Below are 19,476 nucleotides of genomic sequence, written 5' to 3'. Positions count from 1 at the left end.
TCAGTGTGGAGTTTGCATATTCTCCCCATTTCTGCATGGGTTTCACCCCCACAACCCAAAGATGTGCAGGTTAGGTGGATTGACCACCCTAAATTGCTCCTTAATTGGAAAAAAAAATAATTGGGTACTCTGAATTTAAAAAAACAAAAAATCGCGCCCAGAATATTTCTTAAATGTCGAGAGATTGGGAAATGCAGATGTCCAAAGGGACCTGGGTGTCCTCGTTAATAAATGTCACCATAAGTTAGCATGTAAGTGCCACCAACAACTAGGAAGGCGCCAAAGAGTGGAGTGAACCACTCCGGCATCGGGCCCCGATCGCGGGCCAGGCCACCGTGGGCGCCCCTCCCGGGGAACGATCCACCTGCATCCCCCGAGGACCCCGCTAACCGCCCTCCAAGCCAGGTCCCGCCGGTATGGACCTTGTCTATTTCACGCCGGCGGGACTGGCCGAAAACGGGTGGTCGCTCGGCACATCGGGGCCCGGAGAATTGCCGGGGGGGGGGGGGGGGCCTCTGCCAACGGCCCCGACCGGCACGGCGCGATCCCCGCCCCCGCCCGAAAACTGGCGGCGGAGAATTCGGCAGCCGACGTCGGAGCGTTGGGGCAGGATTCACGCTGCCCCGGCGACACTCCAACCCGTCTGGAGGTCGGAGAAACCCGCCCAAGATGTTTCCCCTGTTTGGGAGATATCCAGGCGCATAATCTCAAGGTAAGGGTCGGCCATTTAAGACTGAGATGAGGAGGAATTTCCTCACTCATAGGGTGGTGAAACTGTGGAATCATGTTGACCATTATGGGTTATGGGCCAAGTGCGGGCAACTGGGACTAGCTTAATGGTAAAAACTGGGCGGCATGGACTGGTTGGGCCGAAGGGCCTGTTTCCATGCTGTAAACTTCTATGATTCTATTTTCAAAACAGAAATTGATAGATTTTTGGAGACTATGACATCAAGGGATATGGAGATAGTGCATGAAACTGGAGTTGAGTAGATGGTTATCCATGAGCTAATTGAATGGCAGAGCAGGCTCGACAGGCTAAATGGCCTACTTTTTTTTCATTTGTTCATGGCATGTGGGCGTCGTTGGGTGGGCCAACATCCCTGAGGGCTATTCAGAGTCAACCACATTGCTGTGGATCTGGAGTCACGTGTAGGCCAGACCAGGGAAGAGCGAAGGATTTCCTTCCCTTTTAGTGAAGTGGATGAGTTTTTACGGCAATCAACAATGGTTTCACGTTCATGGTTTCCAGATTTTTATTGAATTCAAATTTCACCAGCTGCCATGGTGGAGATTTGAATCCGAGTCCACAGAGCATCACCCTGGATTACTAATCCATTGACCATACCACTATATCACCGCCTCCCTCCCCCCATACACCTCCTACTCCTGTTCCTGTTCCCCGCTGGGTCACTATCTGTGTGGAGTCTGCACGTTCTCCCCGTGTCTGTGTGGGTTTCCTCCGGGTGCTCCGGTTTCCTCCCACAATCCAAAAATGTGCAGGCTAGGTGGATTGGCTATGCTAAATTGCCCTTCGTGTCTAAAAACGGTTAGATGGGGTTACGGGGATAGGGTGGAGGTGTGGGGATAGATAGCGTGCAGACTCGATGGGCCGAATGGCCTCCTTCTGCACTGTAAATTCTGTGATTCTATGTTTTGATGTTCCATCAGAAGTGTCAAAATGAGGGACATAAACTGTCAAAGGGACTGAAAAGATTTGTGAATAGCCTCTTATTCGTTAAGTTAGCTGGTACTTGCTGAGTGCAGACTCTAAGGAACGTCCACGAGGCAATTTTGATCTCATTTATAAAGAGAGAAACAAGTCAACTGCTTGGCCAAATAAAGTTGTGATACGAATAGGGGGAACTTAAAAGAAAGAATGTAAAATAAACTTTGTTTTTGGTGTGGGGCGGGGTGGGGGAGAGACTGTGACGTCTCGAAGAACAAAATATTACCATTCCCAATATAATTCAAATCTTCAGTTTATGATTTAGATTAAAGTGCAACAACAATCAGTGAGTTTCAATTAGTACCGATGTCCTCTGTCGATCAATGGTCTGGGAAATAGTGGTGGAATGTATTACGCAAAGCTAATTTGAAACAAAATACCCATTACTATGATAAAGAAGGGGAGATTTAGTTCAGAACAGTGACTCTTTAGAAATTGAATAACTTTATAAGTCAAACCGCATGTCACACGGGATGGGCGTTTTCTGTGGCTTGGTGGCATCCTTTGTTTTGTAATGCTCGTATGAATTCTCTTGGGGTGCTGCATTGCATTAAAGGCACAATATAAATTGCTGCTGTTATCTATATTTTAGTTGTCAGTGGCCTCAGGCAATATTTTACCATTTATCTTGACTTTTCTTGCTTATGTTAGACTGTAACCCCAGAAAATATAGTGGCGAGATTTCCTTTTCCTTTAGTCATTCACCGGTATGGCCAGCATTTATCGCCCATCCCTAATCGCCCTTGAAGTGAGAGACTTGCTAGGTCATTTCAGAGGGCATTCAAGAGTCAACCACATTGGAAGACTCGGAAGTTCAGTATCCTTATGCAAAGGCTCAGCTTTTACAGACTGTAAGCTCTTTATAGTGTCAGCAGTGAACAATTTACACTGCATTGTACTCTTCTCCCTGTTCTTCGAATTCAGAATGCCTTTCTGAAGAAGTTGAGGAAACAACTGTAGTACTACAGTTATTACTGATGTCTGGTGCAAAACAATTTTGCCCACAGTGAAATTCTCCGTCGACGGGATCCTCCACTAACGCCCGTGGATTTCCCGACGGAGTGGGGGTGCCCACCATGGTAAACCCCATTGGCCGGCTGCTGGGACGGAGGATCCCGCTGCCGGCGGGGGCGCGCCACAGCAGAAAACGGGTATGGTGGGACGTAGCATCCCGCCCAAACATTTTTAAAAAGTTGTTAAAAAAAAGAATCTAGGGAGCGTAGATGTAAACTACTAAACTTGACAGACCGTAGGAATATTAGTTGTAAACACATTAGTGTTTGCGTGAAATCCTTTTGCTCCTTAACGGGATGGATAACCTGTTGTTGGAAATAGATGAATGAACACATGGCCAAAGGTGGACAGAGGCAGCAAGAAAGAACAAGGCAGCCTTGAGAATGACCACAAACTGGGCTCTGGCAAAATAGAGGACGATGAACTTTCATAGCAGCAGTGTTCCAAATTCCACCAGATATTCTGTCAGAGATTTGGTCTCCAGTCACTCACATAAACAAACCTTCCATTTCCTATAGTCTTAATGCTATTACTGTCCAGGAGCTAAATTAAGTGATAGCCTGGCCTAAGGAGCATTAAATCCCCTCTATCTGTGAATACTGTGCTGTAAACACACAGCTCCCTGTCACATGCTTACACTTTTCTTCATTCTTTCATGGGGAGTGTTGTTGGCCAGGCCAGAATTTGTCAATTGTAGACCAAACCCGGATGGGTTTTCATAACAATCGGCGACAGTTTCATGGTCACTAATTTTCAATTCCAAGTTTATTCATTTGAATTCTACCAGATGCCATGGTGGGATTTGAACCCATGTTCCCAGGGCATTAGCCTGGGTCACCAGTCCATTGACATTACCACTGTGACACCGCTGCCCCTTAAAGAGGGAGTGGAAATTACCCTAGTGAGATGAAACATAATTGTGAATGCACGGTAGAAGAGAGAGGCCTTGATGGGAGGAGAAGGCCATTGAGGGGGACTGAGAGGGAGTTGACAGTGTCGGGGGTGGGCCGTGGGTGGGCTCTGATGGCCAAGGGTTGGTCAGGTAGATACATTCAGTGGAAAGGCAATTACTTTCTGATCCAGTATCCCTAACCTTAGTTTAGATTCGACAGTTCCAACGCGCCACAGCGAAAAACCGCACCGACCTCCTCAGAAGACAAACATGGGACACAACCGACAGAATACCCTTCGTCGTCCAGTACTTCCCCGGAACGGAGAAACTACGTCATCTTCTTCACAGCCTTCAACGCGTCATTGATGACGATGAACATCTTGCCAAGGTCATCCCCACACCCCCACTACTTGCCTTCAAACAACCGCGCAACCTCAAACGAACCATTGTTTGCAGCAAACTACCCAGTCTTCAGAACAGTGACCACGACACCACACAACCCTGCCTTGGCAATCTCTGCAAGACGTGCCAGATCATTGACATGGATACCACTATTACACGTGAGAACACCACCCACCAGGTACGCGGTACGTTCTTGTACGACTCGGCCAACGTTGTCTACCTCATACGCTGCAGGTAAGGATGTCCCGAAGCATGGTACATTGGCGAGACCATGCAGACGCTGCGACAACGAATGAACGGACATCGCGCAACAATCACCAGGCAGGAATGTTCCCTTCCAGTCGGAGAACACTTCAGCAGTCAAGGGCATTCAGCCTCTGATCTCCGGGTAAGCGTTCTCCAAGGCGGCCTTCAGGACGCGCGACAACGCAGAATCGCCGAGCAGAAACTTATAGCCAAGTTCCGCACACATGAGTGCGGCATCAACCGGGACCTGGGATTCATGTCACATTACATTCATCCCCCACCATCTGGCCTGCGAAATCCTACCAACTGTCCTGGCTTGATGTAATTCACACCTCTTTAACCTGGGGTTACCCCATCTCTGGATCTGTAAAGATTTAATCACCTGCTAATGGTCGCATTCCAAGCATTGTTTGGCATCTTTGAATTTGTCTATATATGTGTTTCTGGAACATACCTCTTCATTCACCTGAGGAAGGAGCAGCGCTCCGAAAGCTAGTGACATCTAGCTTTAACCTGGTGTTGTAAGACATTGTACTGTGCTCACCCCAGTCCAACGCCGGCATCTCCACATCATTAGTTTAGATTAACATGGCAATCTCTGCAAGACGTGCCAGATCATCGACATGGATACCACTATTACACGCGAGAACACCACCCACCAGGTACGCGGTACATACTCTTGCGACTCGGCCAACGTTGTCTACCTCATACGCTGCAGGAAAGGATGTCCCGAAGCGTGGTACATTGGCGAGACCATGCAGACGCTGCGACAACGAATGAACGGACATCGCGCAACAATCAGCAGGCAGGAATGTTCCCTTCCAGTCGGGGAACACTTCAGCAGTCAAGGGCATTCAGCCTCTGATCTCCGGGTAAGCGTTCTCCAAGGCGGCCTTCAGGACGCGCGACAACGCAGAATCGCCGAGCAGGAGCTTATAGCCAAGTTCCGCACGCATGAGTGCGGCCTCAACCGGGACCTGGGATTCATGTCGCATTACATTCATCCCGCACCATCTGGCCTGCGAAATCCTACCAACTGTCCAGGCTTGGTACAATTCACACCTCTTTAACCTGGGGTTACCCCATCTCTGGATCTGTAAAGATTTAATCACCTGCTAATGGTCGCATTCCAAACATTGTTTGGCATCTTTGAATTTGTCTGTATATGTGTTTCTGGAACATACCTCTTCATTCACCTGAGGAAGGAGCAGCGCTCCGTAAGCTAGTGACATCGAAACAAACCTGTTGGACTTTAACCTGGTGTTGTAAGACTTCGTACTTAGTTTAGCAGGAAGCTCGGCCAACCAGAGTAAAGATAAAATGATGAATGCAAATGAGATAGGCAGTCTCATTAGAATATTTAAAGGGCCAAACCACCTCCTTGGAATAAGTTAATTGCTTGCTCCCTCTGATGGTGCCTCTGCTGAAAGTGGAACCGGGTGGGTTAGAGGTGGCGATGGAGGTCATGATTCAGACTTCTCACGACCCACATTTATCCATTTTGGGGGGTAGATGAGGGGTGAAATTCTCCTCATTATGTCCATGCAATGATTAACTTTGCAAGTGGAACCACATGATTGATAAAGTTTTAGAAATGGAAGAATCTATTTCCCTCCAGTTGTCAATGTTAACATTGAGGTAAAGCGCTGACACATTTTAGTCAGTTCTCAGAGTCTGGGTGGAACCAGCAAGGCCGGTATTTATTCCCCATCTCTTCTTGAAACATTGACATGCATACATTGAAAGTACTGCCAGAAGTAGTGAATTCCAGAATTTTGACCCAGTGACAATAGAGGAACAGCAATATCCATAGGAACAAGAAGCCTCTTAATGCATGTTCCACTATTCAGTAAGACCGTGCCTAATCTGTATCCTAAATCCATCCTCCCAACGTTTCTCCATGTCCTTTTATACGTATTGCTATTAAAGAACCTACCAAACCCAGGTTTCAAATTATTAATTTACATTTGGGAACTTAGAAACATAGGAAATCGGAGCAGGAGTAAGCCATTCGGCCCCTCGAGCCTGCTCTCCCATTCAACTAAATCATGATTAATCTTCGACCTCAATGCCATTTCCCCGGGCTATCCCCACATTTCTTGATATCTTTAATATGTAGAAATCTATCGATTTCTGTCCTGAACATACTCAATGACTGAGCCTCCACAGCACTCTGGGGTAGACAATTCCTGAGATCTACCATTCTCGACATTGAGAAATTCCTCCTCCTCTGAGTACTAAATGGCCAACCTCTTATTCTGAGGCTGTGCTCCCTGGTTCTGGCACCCCCCCCCCCCCCCCCCACCCACCCTCCATATTGTATTCCATCTGGCTAATTCCCCTTGCAGCCTCTTTGCACCATCCTCACCGTGGTGATATGCATCAATGTAAATACACAAGGGGTTAATGTAAATACACTGAGACTAAATAAACAGTAGAGGGAGCACCAGAGACATCATGACACACAGACATTCAACCAATTGGTAAGTAAGATAGGACACAACCAATGAGCAGTCAAGACACACCCAGAGGTGACACTACCACAAGGGGCTACCCATATAAAAGGACAGGGCCCACATGCTCTTCCTCTTTCCATAGGCGACACTCAGAGACACAGGGGCAGATCAGGGAAGCGTCACACCCACCGCATGGAATAGAGCAGACTGGTTAGTTAGATCGAGTTACTACAGTAAGATTAGCAGGAGAGTCGAGCCCAAGTAGGAGAGTTGTTAACTGTTCAATAAAAGTGTTAAATCTATCTCCAAGTCTCAACCTTCCTTTGTCAGAGTATACATCAGGTCTCCACAACCCAATACTTGAATAGCTGCAGAAGGAAAATAAACTGGAAAATGATTCTTTAAAAATGGAAAATGCATGAAACCTCACCTCTGATGGTCAATCACTGATGTTTTTTATGCAAGCTAAATAGCCAAGCTGTGCACAGCAGGATCCCACAGACAATAGGCAAATTAAGAAGTCACCAGATGTTTGATTTTCTTAAAGAATTGTGTTGTTTGTGGGAGCAATGTTGGCCAGCTGCTGGTCTTTAAATAGTATAAACACTGCACTTGGGTGCCTAGATTAGGTGCTCGGGTCTCTGGCGTGGGACTGTGGAGCTGAATTTTTCGAATTCAGGGGAGAGTTGGTGACCCTGAGCCAAGGCAGTCAAGTTGGGGGGTTGGGAGCTTAACCTTGAGCAAGCAGTCCAGGCAAATACTTTACTGCAACACTAAGACAGTAGGACATTGGGCAGGATTTTCTGGCTCCGACCGCGGCAGGCATCGTCGCGGGCAGGATGGGAAAACTTGGGCAGCTATTCAGCTCTCCAAATTTTTCCAGTCTCGCCCGCGATTTTGCCCACTGCAGGTGGGACGGGAGAATCCCGGACGTTGTTGAAGGGGTTAACTTGTGGCCGCTATTTAAGGAGAAGCAGAGGATTCCTCCCCACCACACCAACCGATAATTATCTCTCAGACAGCATCACTGAAAACACAGTGGTTGCCACGTAAAACAAGGTGAGGTAAATTTATAGATCTTTGAATAAATTAACAGTTCTGTGCATAAGAAAATAATAATTTCCATTGAGAATGCTGATTTTTATGTATGTTTTGAGCTGCAAAGACCTCCCTAACTTGCATTGTGTCACGCTGCTAGACCCCATCGTGACAATGCTACAACAACACCTTACATGCATTACTACTTCACAGGAATTTTATACAGAATTTAACACCGAGCCACATACGGAGATATTAGGGCAGATGGCCAAAGCGGTAGGTTTTAAGGAGCGTCTTAAAGGAGGAAAGCAAGATGACACGATGGGCAAAGGGCCTCTTTCTGTGCTGTAAAACCATTTGACCCTATGGAGAGACACAGAGGTCGGGAGAAAATTCCAGTGGTCTGGGGGCCGGCCGGTAGAAGGAACGGCCATCAACGGTGAAGCAATTACAATTGGGAATGCACAAGAGGTCGGAATTAGAGGAGGACGGATATCCCGGAAGGTTTTGCAGGCTGGAGCAGATTACAGAGAAAGGGAGGGGAAAGGCCATGGAGGGATTCGGAAACAAGGATGAGAATTTTAAAATCAAGACATTGCTTGACTGAGTGTTGGTGTAGTACGAGCACAGGGTCGATAGGTGAATGGGACTGGTGCAAATAAGGACACGGACAGCAGAGTTATGGATGACCTCATGTGTTGAGGAAGTGTCCGTTTACACATTCAAAACAACCTTTGCTCAGTAAACTCCCGTAACTTCCAGTGTACCGGCAGTTGAGTCGGTTTGCTACACCCGCTTGTAGTTACTTAATTTGAAATCCAACCAGTCCTATCTCACCTGACCGTCTGGCTTAGGCCAGGTGAGAGATGTACCATGGGTTTGCATGGCCTTCTGACCAGGGTCATAGCATCGAAGGTAAGGAAGGCACATCCTCTTTTTACGGCACTGGGGAGGTTGGAGGGCTTGCGGGGTGGGGGGTGCCGGCTGGGTTGGGTTGGTCGGGCAGGGGGAAGGTAATCGGTGGGGGTAGTGTGGTGTGGTGGAGAATCTCGTGGGGCAATCGTGGGATAGGGAGTCACTTAGGGGAGGTATCAGGTCATGTTGTGAGGGTTAGGGGAGATCATAGAATATCATAGAATCCCCAGAGATCAGATGGAGGTCATTCAGCCCATCAAGCTTGCACCGACCATGTGAAAGAGCACCTGATCTCGGCTCACTCCCCCGTCCTATCCCCGTAACCCCATCTAACCCTTGGACCCTAAGGGGTAATTTAGCGTAACCTGCAAATCTTTGGGCTGTGGGAGGAATCTGGAGCACCCAGAGGAAACCCACGCAGACAGGGAGAGGATGTGTAAACTCCACGCAGACAGTCATCCAAGGTCGGAATTGAACGTGGGTCCCTGACGCTGCGAGGCAGCAGCACTAACCCACTGTGCCACCGTGCATCCCAGTGCTCCCATCAATCAAAATTTAGAAGGGGTTTTAATTCTATTAACGTTATCAGGATAGCTATTATTGTATGATAGTCGGAACTGTCTGCGGTTTGTGATGTAGATATATAATCTTTCATTGTCAAAAGTATGAAGTTACTGTGAAAAGCCCCTAGTCGCCACATTCTGGCGCCTGTTCGGGTAAGCTGGTCCGGGAATTGAACCGGCGCTGCTGGCCTTGTTCTGCATTACAAACCAGCTGTCTAGCCCACTGAGCTAAAATGTAAGTTGCACTTTCAGGGCGGCACTTTCCAGGTCGTTAGCACAGCTGCCTCACGGCGCCAAGGACTTGGGTTTGATTCCGGCAGTCTAATCCCCACAACCCAAAGATGTGCAGGGTGGACGGATTGGCCAAGCTAATTGTCCCTTAATTGGAAAAACGTTTTTAAAAATTGCAATTTCGAATGGTTTCCAGTGCAGGGCAATTACCCAAAAGGAAATTTGAATTCACGGGCAATTGGCATGCAATCCTTACTGGAATCCCCTGCACATCTTGGGGTGCTCCTCAGTTACACTGTGCTGGAGCTCAGAAGCTACGGGCTTCACTTTCTCTTGAAACTGGGTGGATCTTTCCAGAGAAAATGCAGTTCATTGAATGGAAATGACCTTCCCTGGACTTGGTCTCCCTCATGAGAAATTAATTATCTTTTTGTTTCATTATTGGTTGTGCCGTGGGTGAAACCTATGCGGAAACATAAAATAATATTAACTGAGCCCATCTATTTATTAACTGTTTGTGAGCCCACAGAATGAGTGTTCAGTTTCATAGTCTATTGTCAATGCAAAACCTTAAAGGTTCTGAAGTTCTCAAATGCGCTGTAATATTGATTAAACCTGCCCAATTTGAAGGCCATTCTTGCTTATCAAGGGTAAACCCCATAAAAACAACTTAAAAGCTTATCTTTAAAACTTAGCCATACTGTTTTGATATACCGGCTGTAAGATAAGCTAGTGTTTGTTCTTTGCGTTTGAAGCCCCTCTCTGTCTGCATTTCGTTCCATTGTGGAATCTGTTGCAATTTGAGTAGTATATGCTAGATTTGTCAGCAAAGGCATCATTTAATCCGACTCAAGACACTTCCGCCCTCCCTTCCGCATTCACATGTTGTTTTGCAAAACCATCGATTTTAAACCGCCGCAATAAAAATAGCCTAACTTGTCCTTGTGCTAAATATGCTGACAAAACATGAAAGTACAATCGCAAATGATTTAAGTAAACCCACTCATTTCCACGGGCACCTGTTGGACTGTCTGCAATTTCTGAAAAGATTTTTGTCGAAGAAAATAGCTGATTGTTGCATTGGTTCTGCTGATTTGGAAAAGAAAGAAAGACTTTTTGAATGCTGAGGGCAGCTCGAAACGCACACATGTACTGCTTGCTCGATTAGAGAAACAAAGGTTCAGACTTAACCCTACGTCACTCTGAAGCAGGTCGTAGTCTTAATCCAGTGTCTACAATATAATCATGAGCAAAAGCACCACATGTGCGGCACGGTAGCACAGTGGTTAGCACTGTTGCTTCACAGCGCCTGGGTCCCAGGTTCGATTGCCAGCTTGGCGCACTGTCTGTGCGGAGACTGCATGTTCTCCCCGTGTCTGTGTGGATTTCCTCGGATTTCCTACCACAAGTCCCAAAAGACGTACCTGTTAGGCGAATTGGAAATTCTGAATTCTCCCTGTGTGTACCCGAACAGGCGCCATAATGTGGCGGCTGGGGGCTTTTCACAGTAACTTCATTGCAGTGTAATGTAAGCCTACTTGTGACAATAATAAAGATTATCATTAGTAAAAAAAAGTGAATTGTTCAACAGAATGAAAAAGTAGTTTCTCCCACTCTTGAGCAGAGGTCTTATCAGCCATGTGTCAAAACGTGTAAGTGTTTGGATAGAACTTGATTTTGTGCAATAGTGTAAAATGGCGAAATGCAAGGGCACAGTCCATCTCATATTCCTCTCAATTTCGATTTCCATTGACTTTGATGGAAACTGTAAAGATGTAAAGCAGTTTCTTGATTCCCTGCTGCACAAAATCAACATCCATCCCTTTGTATCACAGCTGTCATTGCGGGTTCCATTGGATCAGGATTGTCACTGGGAGTTGGGCAGGATCAGGACTGTCACTGGGGGTTGGGCAGGATCGGGACTGTCACTGGGAGTTGGGCAGGATCAGGAGTGTCTCTGGGAGTTGGGCAGGATCAGGACTGTCACTTGGAGTTGGGCAGGATCGGGACGGTCACTGGGAGTTGGGCAGGATTGGGACTGTCACTGGAAGTTGGGCAGGATCATGCCTGTCACTGGGAGTTGGGCAGGGTCGGGACTGCCACTGGGAGTTGGGCAGGATCGGGACTGTCACTGGGGGTTGGGCAGGATCGGGACTGTGACTGGGAGTTGGGCAGGATCGGGACTGTCACTGGGAGTTGGGCAGGATCATGCCTGTCACTGGGAGTTGGGCAGGATCGGGACTGTCACTGGGAGTTGGGCAGGATCAGGACTGTCACTGAGAATTGTGCAGGATCAGGAGTGTCTCTGGGAGTTGGGCAGGATCATGCCTGTCACTGGGAGTTGGGCAGGGTCGGGACTGTCACTGGGAGTTGGGCAGGACCGGGACAGTCACTCGTAGTTGGGCAGGATGGGGACTGTCACTGGGAGTTGGGCAGGATCGGGACTGTCACTGGGAGTTGGGCAGGATCGGGACTGTCACTGGGAGTTGGGCAGGATCATGCCTGTCACTGGAAGTTGGGCAGGATCGGGACTGTCACTGGGAGGTGGGCAGGATCGGGACTGTCACTGGGAATTGTGCAGGATCAGGAGTGTCTCTAGGAGTTGGGCAGGATCAGGACTGTCACTGGAAATTGGGCAGGATCGGGATTGTCACTGGGAGTTGGGCAGGATCAGGACTGTCACTGGGAATTGGGCAGGATCGGGATTGTAACTGGGAGTTGGGCAGGATCAGGACTGTCACTGGGAGTTGGGGCAGGATTGGGACTGTCACTGGGAGTTGGGGCAGGATCGGGACTGTCACTGGGAATTGGGCAGGATCGGGATTGTCACTGGGAATTGGGCAGGATCGGGACTGTCACTGGGAGTTGGGCAGGATCGGGATTGTCACTGGGAGTTGGGCAGGATCAGGACTGTCACTGGGAGTTGGGAAGGATCGGGACTGTCACTGAGAGTTGGGCAGGATCAGGATTGTCACTGGGAGTTGGGCAGGATCGGGACTGTCACTGGGAGTTGGGCAGGATCGGGATTGTCACTGGGAGTTGGGCAGGATGAGGACTGTCACTGGGAGTTGGGCAGGATCGGGACTGTCACTGGGAGTTGGGCAGGATCGGGACTGTCACTGGGAGTTGGGCAGGATCGGGACTGTCACTGGGAGTTGGGCAGGATCGGGACTGTCACTGGGAGTTAGGCAGGATCTGGACTGTCACTGGGAGTTGGGCAGGATCATGCCTGTCACTGGGAGTTGGGCAGGATCGGGACTGTCACTGGGAGTTGGGCAGGATCAGGACTGTCACTGGGAATTGTGCAGGATCAGGAGTGTCTCTGGGAGTTGGGCAGGATCAGGACTGTCACTAAAAATTGGGCAGGATCGGGATTGTCACCTGGAGTTGGGCAGGGTCGGGACTGTCACTGAGATTTGGGCAGGATCAGGACTGTCACTGGGAATTGGGCAGGATCGGGATTGTCACTGGGAGTTGGGCACGATCAGGACTGTCACTGGGAGTTGGGGCAAGATCGGGACTGTCACTGGGAGTTGGGGCAAGATCGGGACTGTCACTGGGAATTGGGCAGGATCGGGACTGTCACTGGGAGTTGGGCAGGATCGGGACTGTCACTGGGAGTTGGGCAGGATCAGGACTGTCACTGGGAGTTGGGCAGGATCAGGACTGTCACTGGGAGTTGGGCAGGATCATGCCTGTCACTGTGAGTTGGGCAGGATCGGGACTGTCACTGGGAGTTGGGCAGGATCAGGACTGTCACTGGGAATTGTGCAGGATCAGGAGTGTCTCTGGGAGTTGGGCAGGATCAGGACTGTCACTAGAAATTGGGCAGGATCGGGATTGTCACTTGGAGTTGGGCAGGGTCGGGACTGTCACTGAGATTTGGGCAGGATAAGACTGTCACTGGGAATTGGGCAGGATCGGGATTGTTACTGGGAGTTGGGCACGATCAGAACTGTCACTGGGAGTTGGGGCAGTATCGGGACTGCCACTGGGAATTGGGCAGGATCAGGATTGTCACTGGGAGTTGGGCAGGATCGGGACTGTCACTGGGAATTGGGCTGGATCGGGACTGTCACTGGGAATTGGGCAGGATCGGGATTGTCACTGGGAGTTGGGCATGATCAGAACTGTCACTGGGAGTTGGGGCAAGATCGGGACTGTCACTGGGAGTTGGGGCAGTATCGGGACTGTCACTGGGAATTGGGCAGGATCAGGATTGTCACTGGGAGTTGGGCAGGATCGGGATTCTCACTGGGAGTTGGGCAGGATCGGGACTGTCACTGGGAGTTGGGCCGAATCGGGACTGTCACTGGGCTTGGGCAGAATCGGGAATGTCACTGGGAGTTGAGCAGGACCGGGACTGTCACTGGGAGTTGGGCAGGATCGGGACTGTCACTGGGAGTTGGGCAGGATTGGGACTGTTATTGGGAGTTGGGCTGGATCGGGACTGTCACTGGGAGTTGGGCACGTTCGGGATTGTCACTGGGAGTTGAGCAGGATCGGGATTGTCACTGGGAGTTGGGCAGAATCGGGACTGTCACTGGGAATTGGGCAGGATCGGGACTGTCACTGGGAATTGGGCAGGATCGGGATTGTCACTGGGAGTTGGGCAGGATCAGGACTGTCACTGGGAATTGGGCAGGATTGAGATTGTCACTGGGAATTGGGCAGGACCAGGATTGTCACTGGGAGTTGGGCAGGATCGGGACTGTCACTGGGAGTTGGGCAGGATCGGGACTGTCACTGGGAGTTGGGCACATTCGGGATTGTCACTGGGAGTTGAGCAGGATTGGGACTGTCACTGGGAATTGGGCAGGATCGGGACTGTCACTGGGAATTGGGCAGGATTGGGATTGTCACTGGGAATTGGGCAGGATCGGGACTGACACTGGGAATTGGGCAGGATCAGAATTGTCACTGGGAATTGGGCAGGACCAGGATTGTCACTGGCAGTTGGGCCGGATCGTGACAGTCACTGGGAGTTGGGCAGGATCGGGACAGACACTGGGAATTGGGCAGGATCGGGACTGTCACTGGGAGTTGGGCAGGATCGGGATTGTCACTGTGAGTTGAGCAGGATCGGGACTGACAGAGGGAATTGGGCAGGATCGGGACTGTCACTGGGAATTGGGCAGGACCAGGATTGTCACTGGGAGTTGGGCAGGATCGGGACTGTCACTGGGAGTTGGGCAGGATCGGGACTGTCACTGGGAGTTGGGCAGGATCATGCCTGTCACTGGAAGTTGGGCAGGATCGGGACTGTCACTGGGAGGTGGGCAGGATCGGGACTGTCACTGGGAATTGTGCAGGATCAGGAGTGTCTCTAGGAGTTGGGCAGGATCAGGACTGTCACTGGAAATTGGGCAGGATCGGGATTGTCACTGGGAGTTGGGCAGGATCAGGACTGTCACTGGGAATTGGGCAGGATCGGGATTGTAACTGGGAGTTGGGCAGGATCAGGACTGTCACTGGGAGTTGGGGCAGGATTGGGACTGTCACTGGGAGTTGGGGCAGGATCGGGACTGTCACTGGGAATTGGGCAGGATCGGGATTGTCACTGGGAATTGGGCAGGATCGGGACTGTCACTGGGAGTTGGGCAGGATCGGGATTGTCACTGGGAGTTGGGCAGGATCAGGACTGTCACTGGGAGTTGGGAAGGATCGGGACTGTCACTGAGAGTTGGGCAGGATCAGGATTGTCACTGGGAGTTGGGCAGGATCGGGACTGTCACTGGGAGTTGGGCAGGATCGGGATTGTCACTGGGAGTTGGGCAGGATGAGGACTGTCACTGGGAGTTGGGCAGGATCGGGACTGTCACTGGGAGTTGGGCAGGATCGGGACTGTCACTGGGAGTTGGGCAGGATCGGGACTGTCACTGGGAGTTGCGCAGGATCGGGACTGTCACTGGGAGTTAGGCAGGATCTGGACTGTCACTGGGAGTTGGGCAGGATCATGCCTGTCACTGGGAGTTGGGCAGGATCGGGACTGTCACTGGGAGTTGGGCAGGATCAGGACTGTCACTGGGAATTGTGCAGGATCAGGAGTGTCTTTGGGAGTTGGGCAGGATCAGGACTGTCACTAAAAATTGGGCAGGATCGGGATTGTCACTTGGAGTTGGGCAGGGTCGGGACTGTCACTGAGATTTGGGCAGGATCAGGACTGTCACTGGGAATTGGGCAGGATCGGGATTGTCACTGGGAGTTGGGCACGATCAGGACTGTCACTGGGAGTTGGGGCAAGATCGGGACTGTCACTGGGAGTTGGGGCAAGATCGGGACTGTCACTGGGAATTGGGCAGGATCGGGACTGTCACTGGGAGTTGGGCAGGATCGGGACTGTCACTGGGAGTTGGGCAGGATCAGGACTGTCACTGGGAGTTGGGCAGGATCAGAACTGTCACTGGGAGTTGGGCAGGATCATGCCTGTCACTGTGAGTTGGGCAGGATCGGGACTGTCACTGGGAGTTGGGCAGGATCAGGACTGTCACTGGGAATTGTGCAGGATCAGGAGTGTCTCTGGGAGTTGGGCAGGATCAGGACTGTCACTAGAAATTGGGCAGGATCGGGATTGTCACTTGGAGTTGGGCAGGGTCGGGACTGTCACTGAGATTTGGGCAGGATAAGACTGTCACTGGGAATTGGGCAGGATCGGGATTGTTACTGGGAGTTGGGCACGATCAGAACTGTCACTGGGAGTTGGGGCAGTATCGGGACTGCCACTGGGAATTGGGCAGGATCAGGATTGTCACTGGGAGTTGGGCAGGATCGGGACTGTCACTGGGAATTGGGCTGGATCGGGACTGTCACTGGGAATTGGGCAGGATCGGGATTGTCACTGGGAGTTGGGCATGATCAGAACTGTCACTGGGAGTTGGGGCAAGATCGGGACTGTCACTGGGAGTTGGGGCAGTATCGGGACTGTCACTGGGAATTGGGCAGGATCAGGATTGTCACTGGGAGTTGGGCAGGATCGGGATTCTCACTGGGAGTTGGGCAGGATCGGGACTGTCACTGGGAGTTGGGCCGAATCGGGACTGTCACTGGGCTTGGGCAGAATCGGGAATGTCACTGGGAGTTGAGCAGGACCGGGACTGTCACTGGGAGTTGGGCAGGATCGGGACTGTCACTGGGAGTTGGGCAGGATTGGGACTGTTATTGGGAGTTGGGCTGGATCGGGACTGTCACTGGGAGTTGGGCACGTTCGGGATTGTCACTGGGAGTTGAGCAGGATCGGGATTGTCACTGGGAGTTGGGCAGAATCGGGACTGTCACTGGGAATTGGGCAGGATCGGGACTGTCACTGGGAATTGGGCAGGATCGGGATTGTCACTGGGAGTTGGGCAGGATCGGGACTGTCACTGGGAGTTGGGCAGGATTGGGATTGTCACTGGGAATTGAGCAAGATCAGGACTGTTACTGGGAGTTGGGCAGGACCTGGACTGTCACTGGGAATTGGGCAGGACCAGGATTGTCACTGGGAGTTGGGCCGGATCGGGATTGTCGCTGGGAGTTGGGCCGGATCAGGATAGTCACTGGGAGTTGGGCAGGATTGGGACTGTCACTGGGAGTTGGGCAGGATTGGGATTGTCACTGGGAGTTGGGCAGGATCAGGACTGTTACTGGGAGTTGGGCAGGATCGGGACTGTCACTGGGAATTGGGCAGGATCGGGACTGTCACTGGGAGTTGGGCAGGATCGGGACTGTCATGGGAGTTGGGCCGGATCGGGATTGTCACTGGGAGTTGGGCAGGATCGGGACAGTCACTGGGAGTTGGGCAGGATCCTGATTGTCACTGGGAGTTGGGCAGGATCGGGACTGTCACTGGGAGTTGGGCAGGATCGGGATTGTCACTGGGAGTTGGGCAGGATCGGGACTGTCACTGGGAATAGGGCAGGAACGGGACATGTCACTGGGAGTTGGGCAGGATCGGGACAGTCACTGGGAATTGGGCAGGATCGGGATTGTCACTGGGAGTTGGGCAGGATCGGGACAGTCACTGGGAGTTGGGCAGGATCGGGACTGTCACTGGGAGTTGGGCAGGTTAGGGATTGTCACTGGAGGTTGAGCAGGATCGGGACTGTCACTTGGAATTGGGCAGGATTGGGATTGTCACTGGGAGTTGGGCAGGATCGGGACAGTCACTGGGAGTTGGGCAGGATTGGGACTGTCACTGGGAGTTGGGCAGGTTAGGGATTGTCACTGGGAGTTGAGCAGGATTGGGACTGTCACTGGGAATTGGGCAGGATCGGGACGGTCACTGGGAATTGGGCAGGATCGGGATTGTCACTGGGAGTTGGGCAGGATCGGGACTGTCACTGGGAATTGGCAGGATCGGGATTGTCACTGGGAGTTGAGCAGGATTGGGACTGTCACTGGGAATTGGGCAGGATCGCGACGGTCACTGGGAATTCGGCAGGATCGGGATTGTCACTGGGAGTTGAGCAGGATTGGGACTGTCACTGGGAATTGGGCAGGATCGGGACTGTCACTGGGAATTGGGCAGGATCAGGATTGTCACTGGGAATTGAGCAGGATCGGGACTGTCACTGGGAATTGGGCAGGATCGGGACTGTCACTGGGAATTGGGCAGGACAAGGATTGTCACTGGCAGTTGGGCCGGATCGTGATTGTCACTGGGAGTTGGGCTGGATAGGGTCTGTCACTGGGAATTGGGCAGGACCAGGATTGTCACCGGCAGTTGGGCCGGATTGGGATTGTCACTGGGAGTTGGGCAGGATCGGGATTGTCACTGGGAATTGGGCAGGATCAGGACTGTCACTGGGAGTTGGGCAGGATCGCGATTGTCACTGGGAGTTGGGCCGGATCAGGATTGTCACTGGGAGTTGAGCAGGACCGGGACTGTCACTGGGAGTTGGGCAGGATCGGGACTGTCACTGGGAGTTGGGCAGGATTGGGACTGTCACTGGGAGTTGGGCAGGATCGGGACTGTCACTGGGAGTTGGGCACGTTCGGGATTGTCACTGGGAGTTGAGCAGGATTGGGACTGTCATTGGGAATTGGGCAGGATCGGGACTGTCACTGGGAATTGGGCAGGATCGGGATTGTCACTGGGAGTTGGGCAGGATCGGGACTGTCACTGGGAATTGGGCAGGATCGAGATTGTCACTGGGAATTGGGCAGGATCGGGACTGTCACTGGGAATTGGGCAAGATCAGGATTGTCACTGGGAGTTGGGCAGAATCGGGACTGTCACTGGGAGTTTGGTTGAATCTGGATGGTCACTGGGAGTAGGGTTAAATTGGGAATGTTGGTTGGATCAGGATTGTCTCTGAGAGTTCGGTTGGGTTCCGAATGTCACTGGGAGTTCAATTGGATTGATACGGTCACTAGCAGTTGAGTGCAGGATTTGTAAAATATTTTGCATTAAATTTTACATTTTAAAGAGTTGGACCAAACAGGTTTGCCTAGTTGTGCCAATCTAAGCAATTGTGAAAGATTTGTGTATGGGACGGTGAGCACACTGATGAGTTCCCTAAACCTCGCCCCCCCCCCCCGCCCCCCCCCCCCCCCCCCCCCGCCCCCCCCCCCCCCTCCCCCAACGCCCCTCCATTTCATTGATAGCAATAGGGCAAATCTGTTTATTTTCTTTTCTGCATAAGTACAAACAATCTTCAATTCCATGACATGGAAATGTATTGAACCATGTGGCCACAATGTCATCTGCCTATTTTCAACAAAAATGTCTTCACTTGGTTCACAGCTGTCTGATGCCAAATAGGACCTGTCCCAAAAATCACATCTGGAACAGTTTTTTATGCAGATGCGTGATGGAATATGATTTCAGCAGCTTTCTGCCCCCTAAAGCTGACTCAGGTTAGTGGGTTTATTTTATTTATGCATTTTGTTCTGTTCCGTCACCGGCAAAGGAGTATGTTGGACATGATTCATCCTGGCTCAGCAAAGGTCGTCTCTGATTGGCTGGGGAGTTGCCATGGAGAAACCAACAAGGGACCAAAGGCTCCCAAA

At 51.0% G+C, this 19,476-nt stretch overlaps 1 protein-coding gene across 3 annotated transcripts in view; it reads left to right on the top strand.

The window, feature by feature from the left end:
• Positions 1–19,476, top strand: part of vegfc (vascular endothelial growth factor c) — a 254,164-nt gene that overhangs the window by 206,184 nt on the left and 28,504 nt on the right. For all 3 annotated transcript variants that reach the window (XM_072515794.1, XM_072515795.1, XM_072515796.1), the window contains one exon: positions 19,211–19,323. In XM_072515794.1, the coding sequence (XP_072371895.1) occupies positions 19,211–19,323 (113 nt within the window). The remainder of the gene's footprint in view (positions 1–19,210; positions 19,324–19,476) is intronic.

This window comes from Scyliorhinus torazame, chromosome 9 (assembly GCF_047496885.1).
Source record: "Scyliorhinus torazame isolate Kashiwa2021f chromosome 9, sScyTor2.1, whole genome shotgun sequence".
Taxonomy (NCBI): Eukaryota; Metazoa; Chordata; class Chondrichthyes; order Carcharhiniformes; family Scyliorhinidae; genus Scyliorhinus; species Scyliorhinus torazame.
This window is presented reverse-complemented; position numbering and strand designations above follow the sequence as displayed.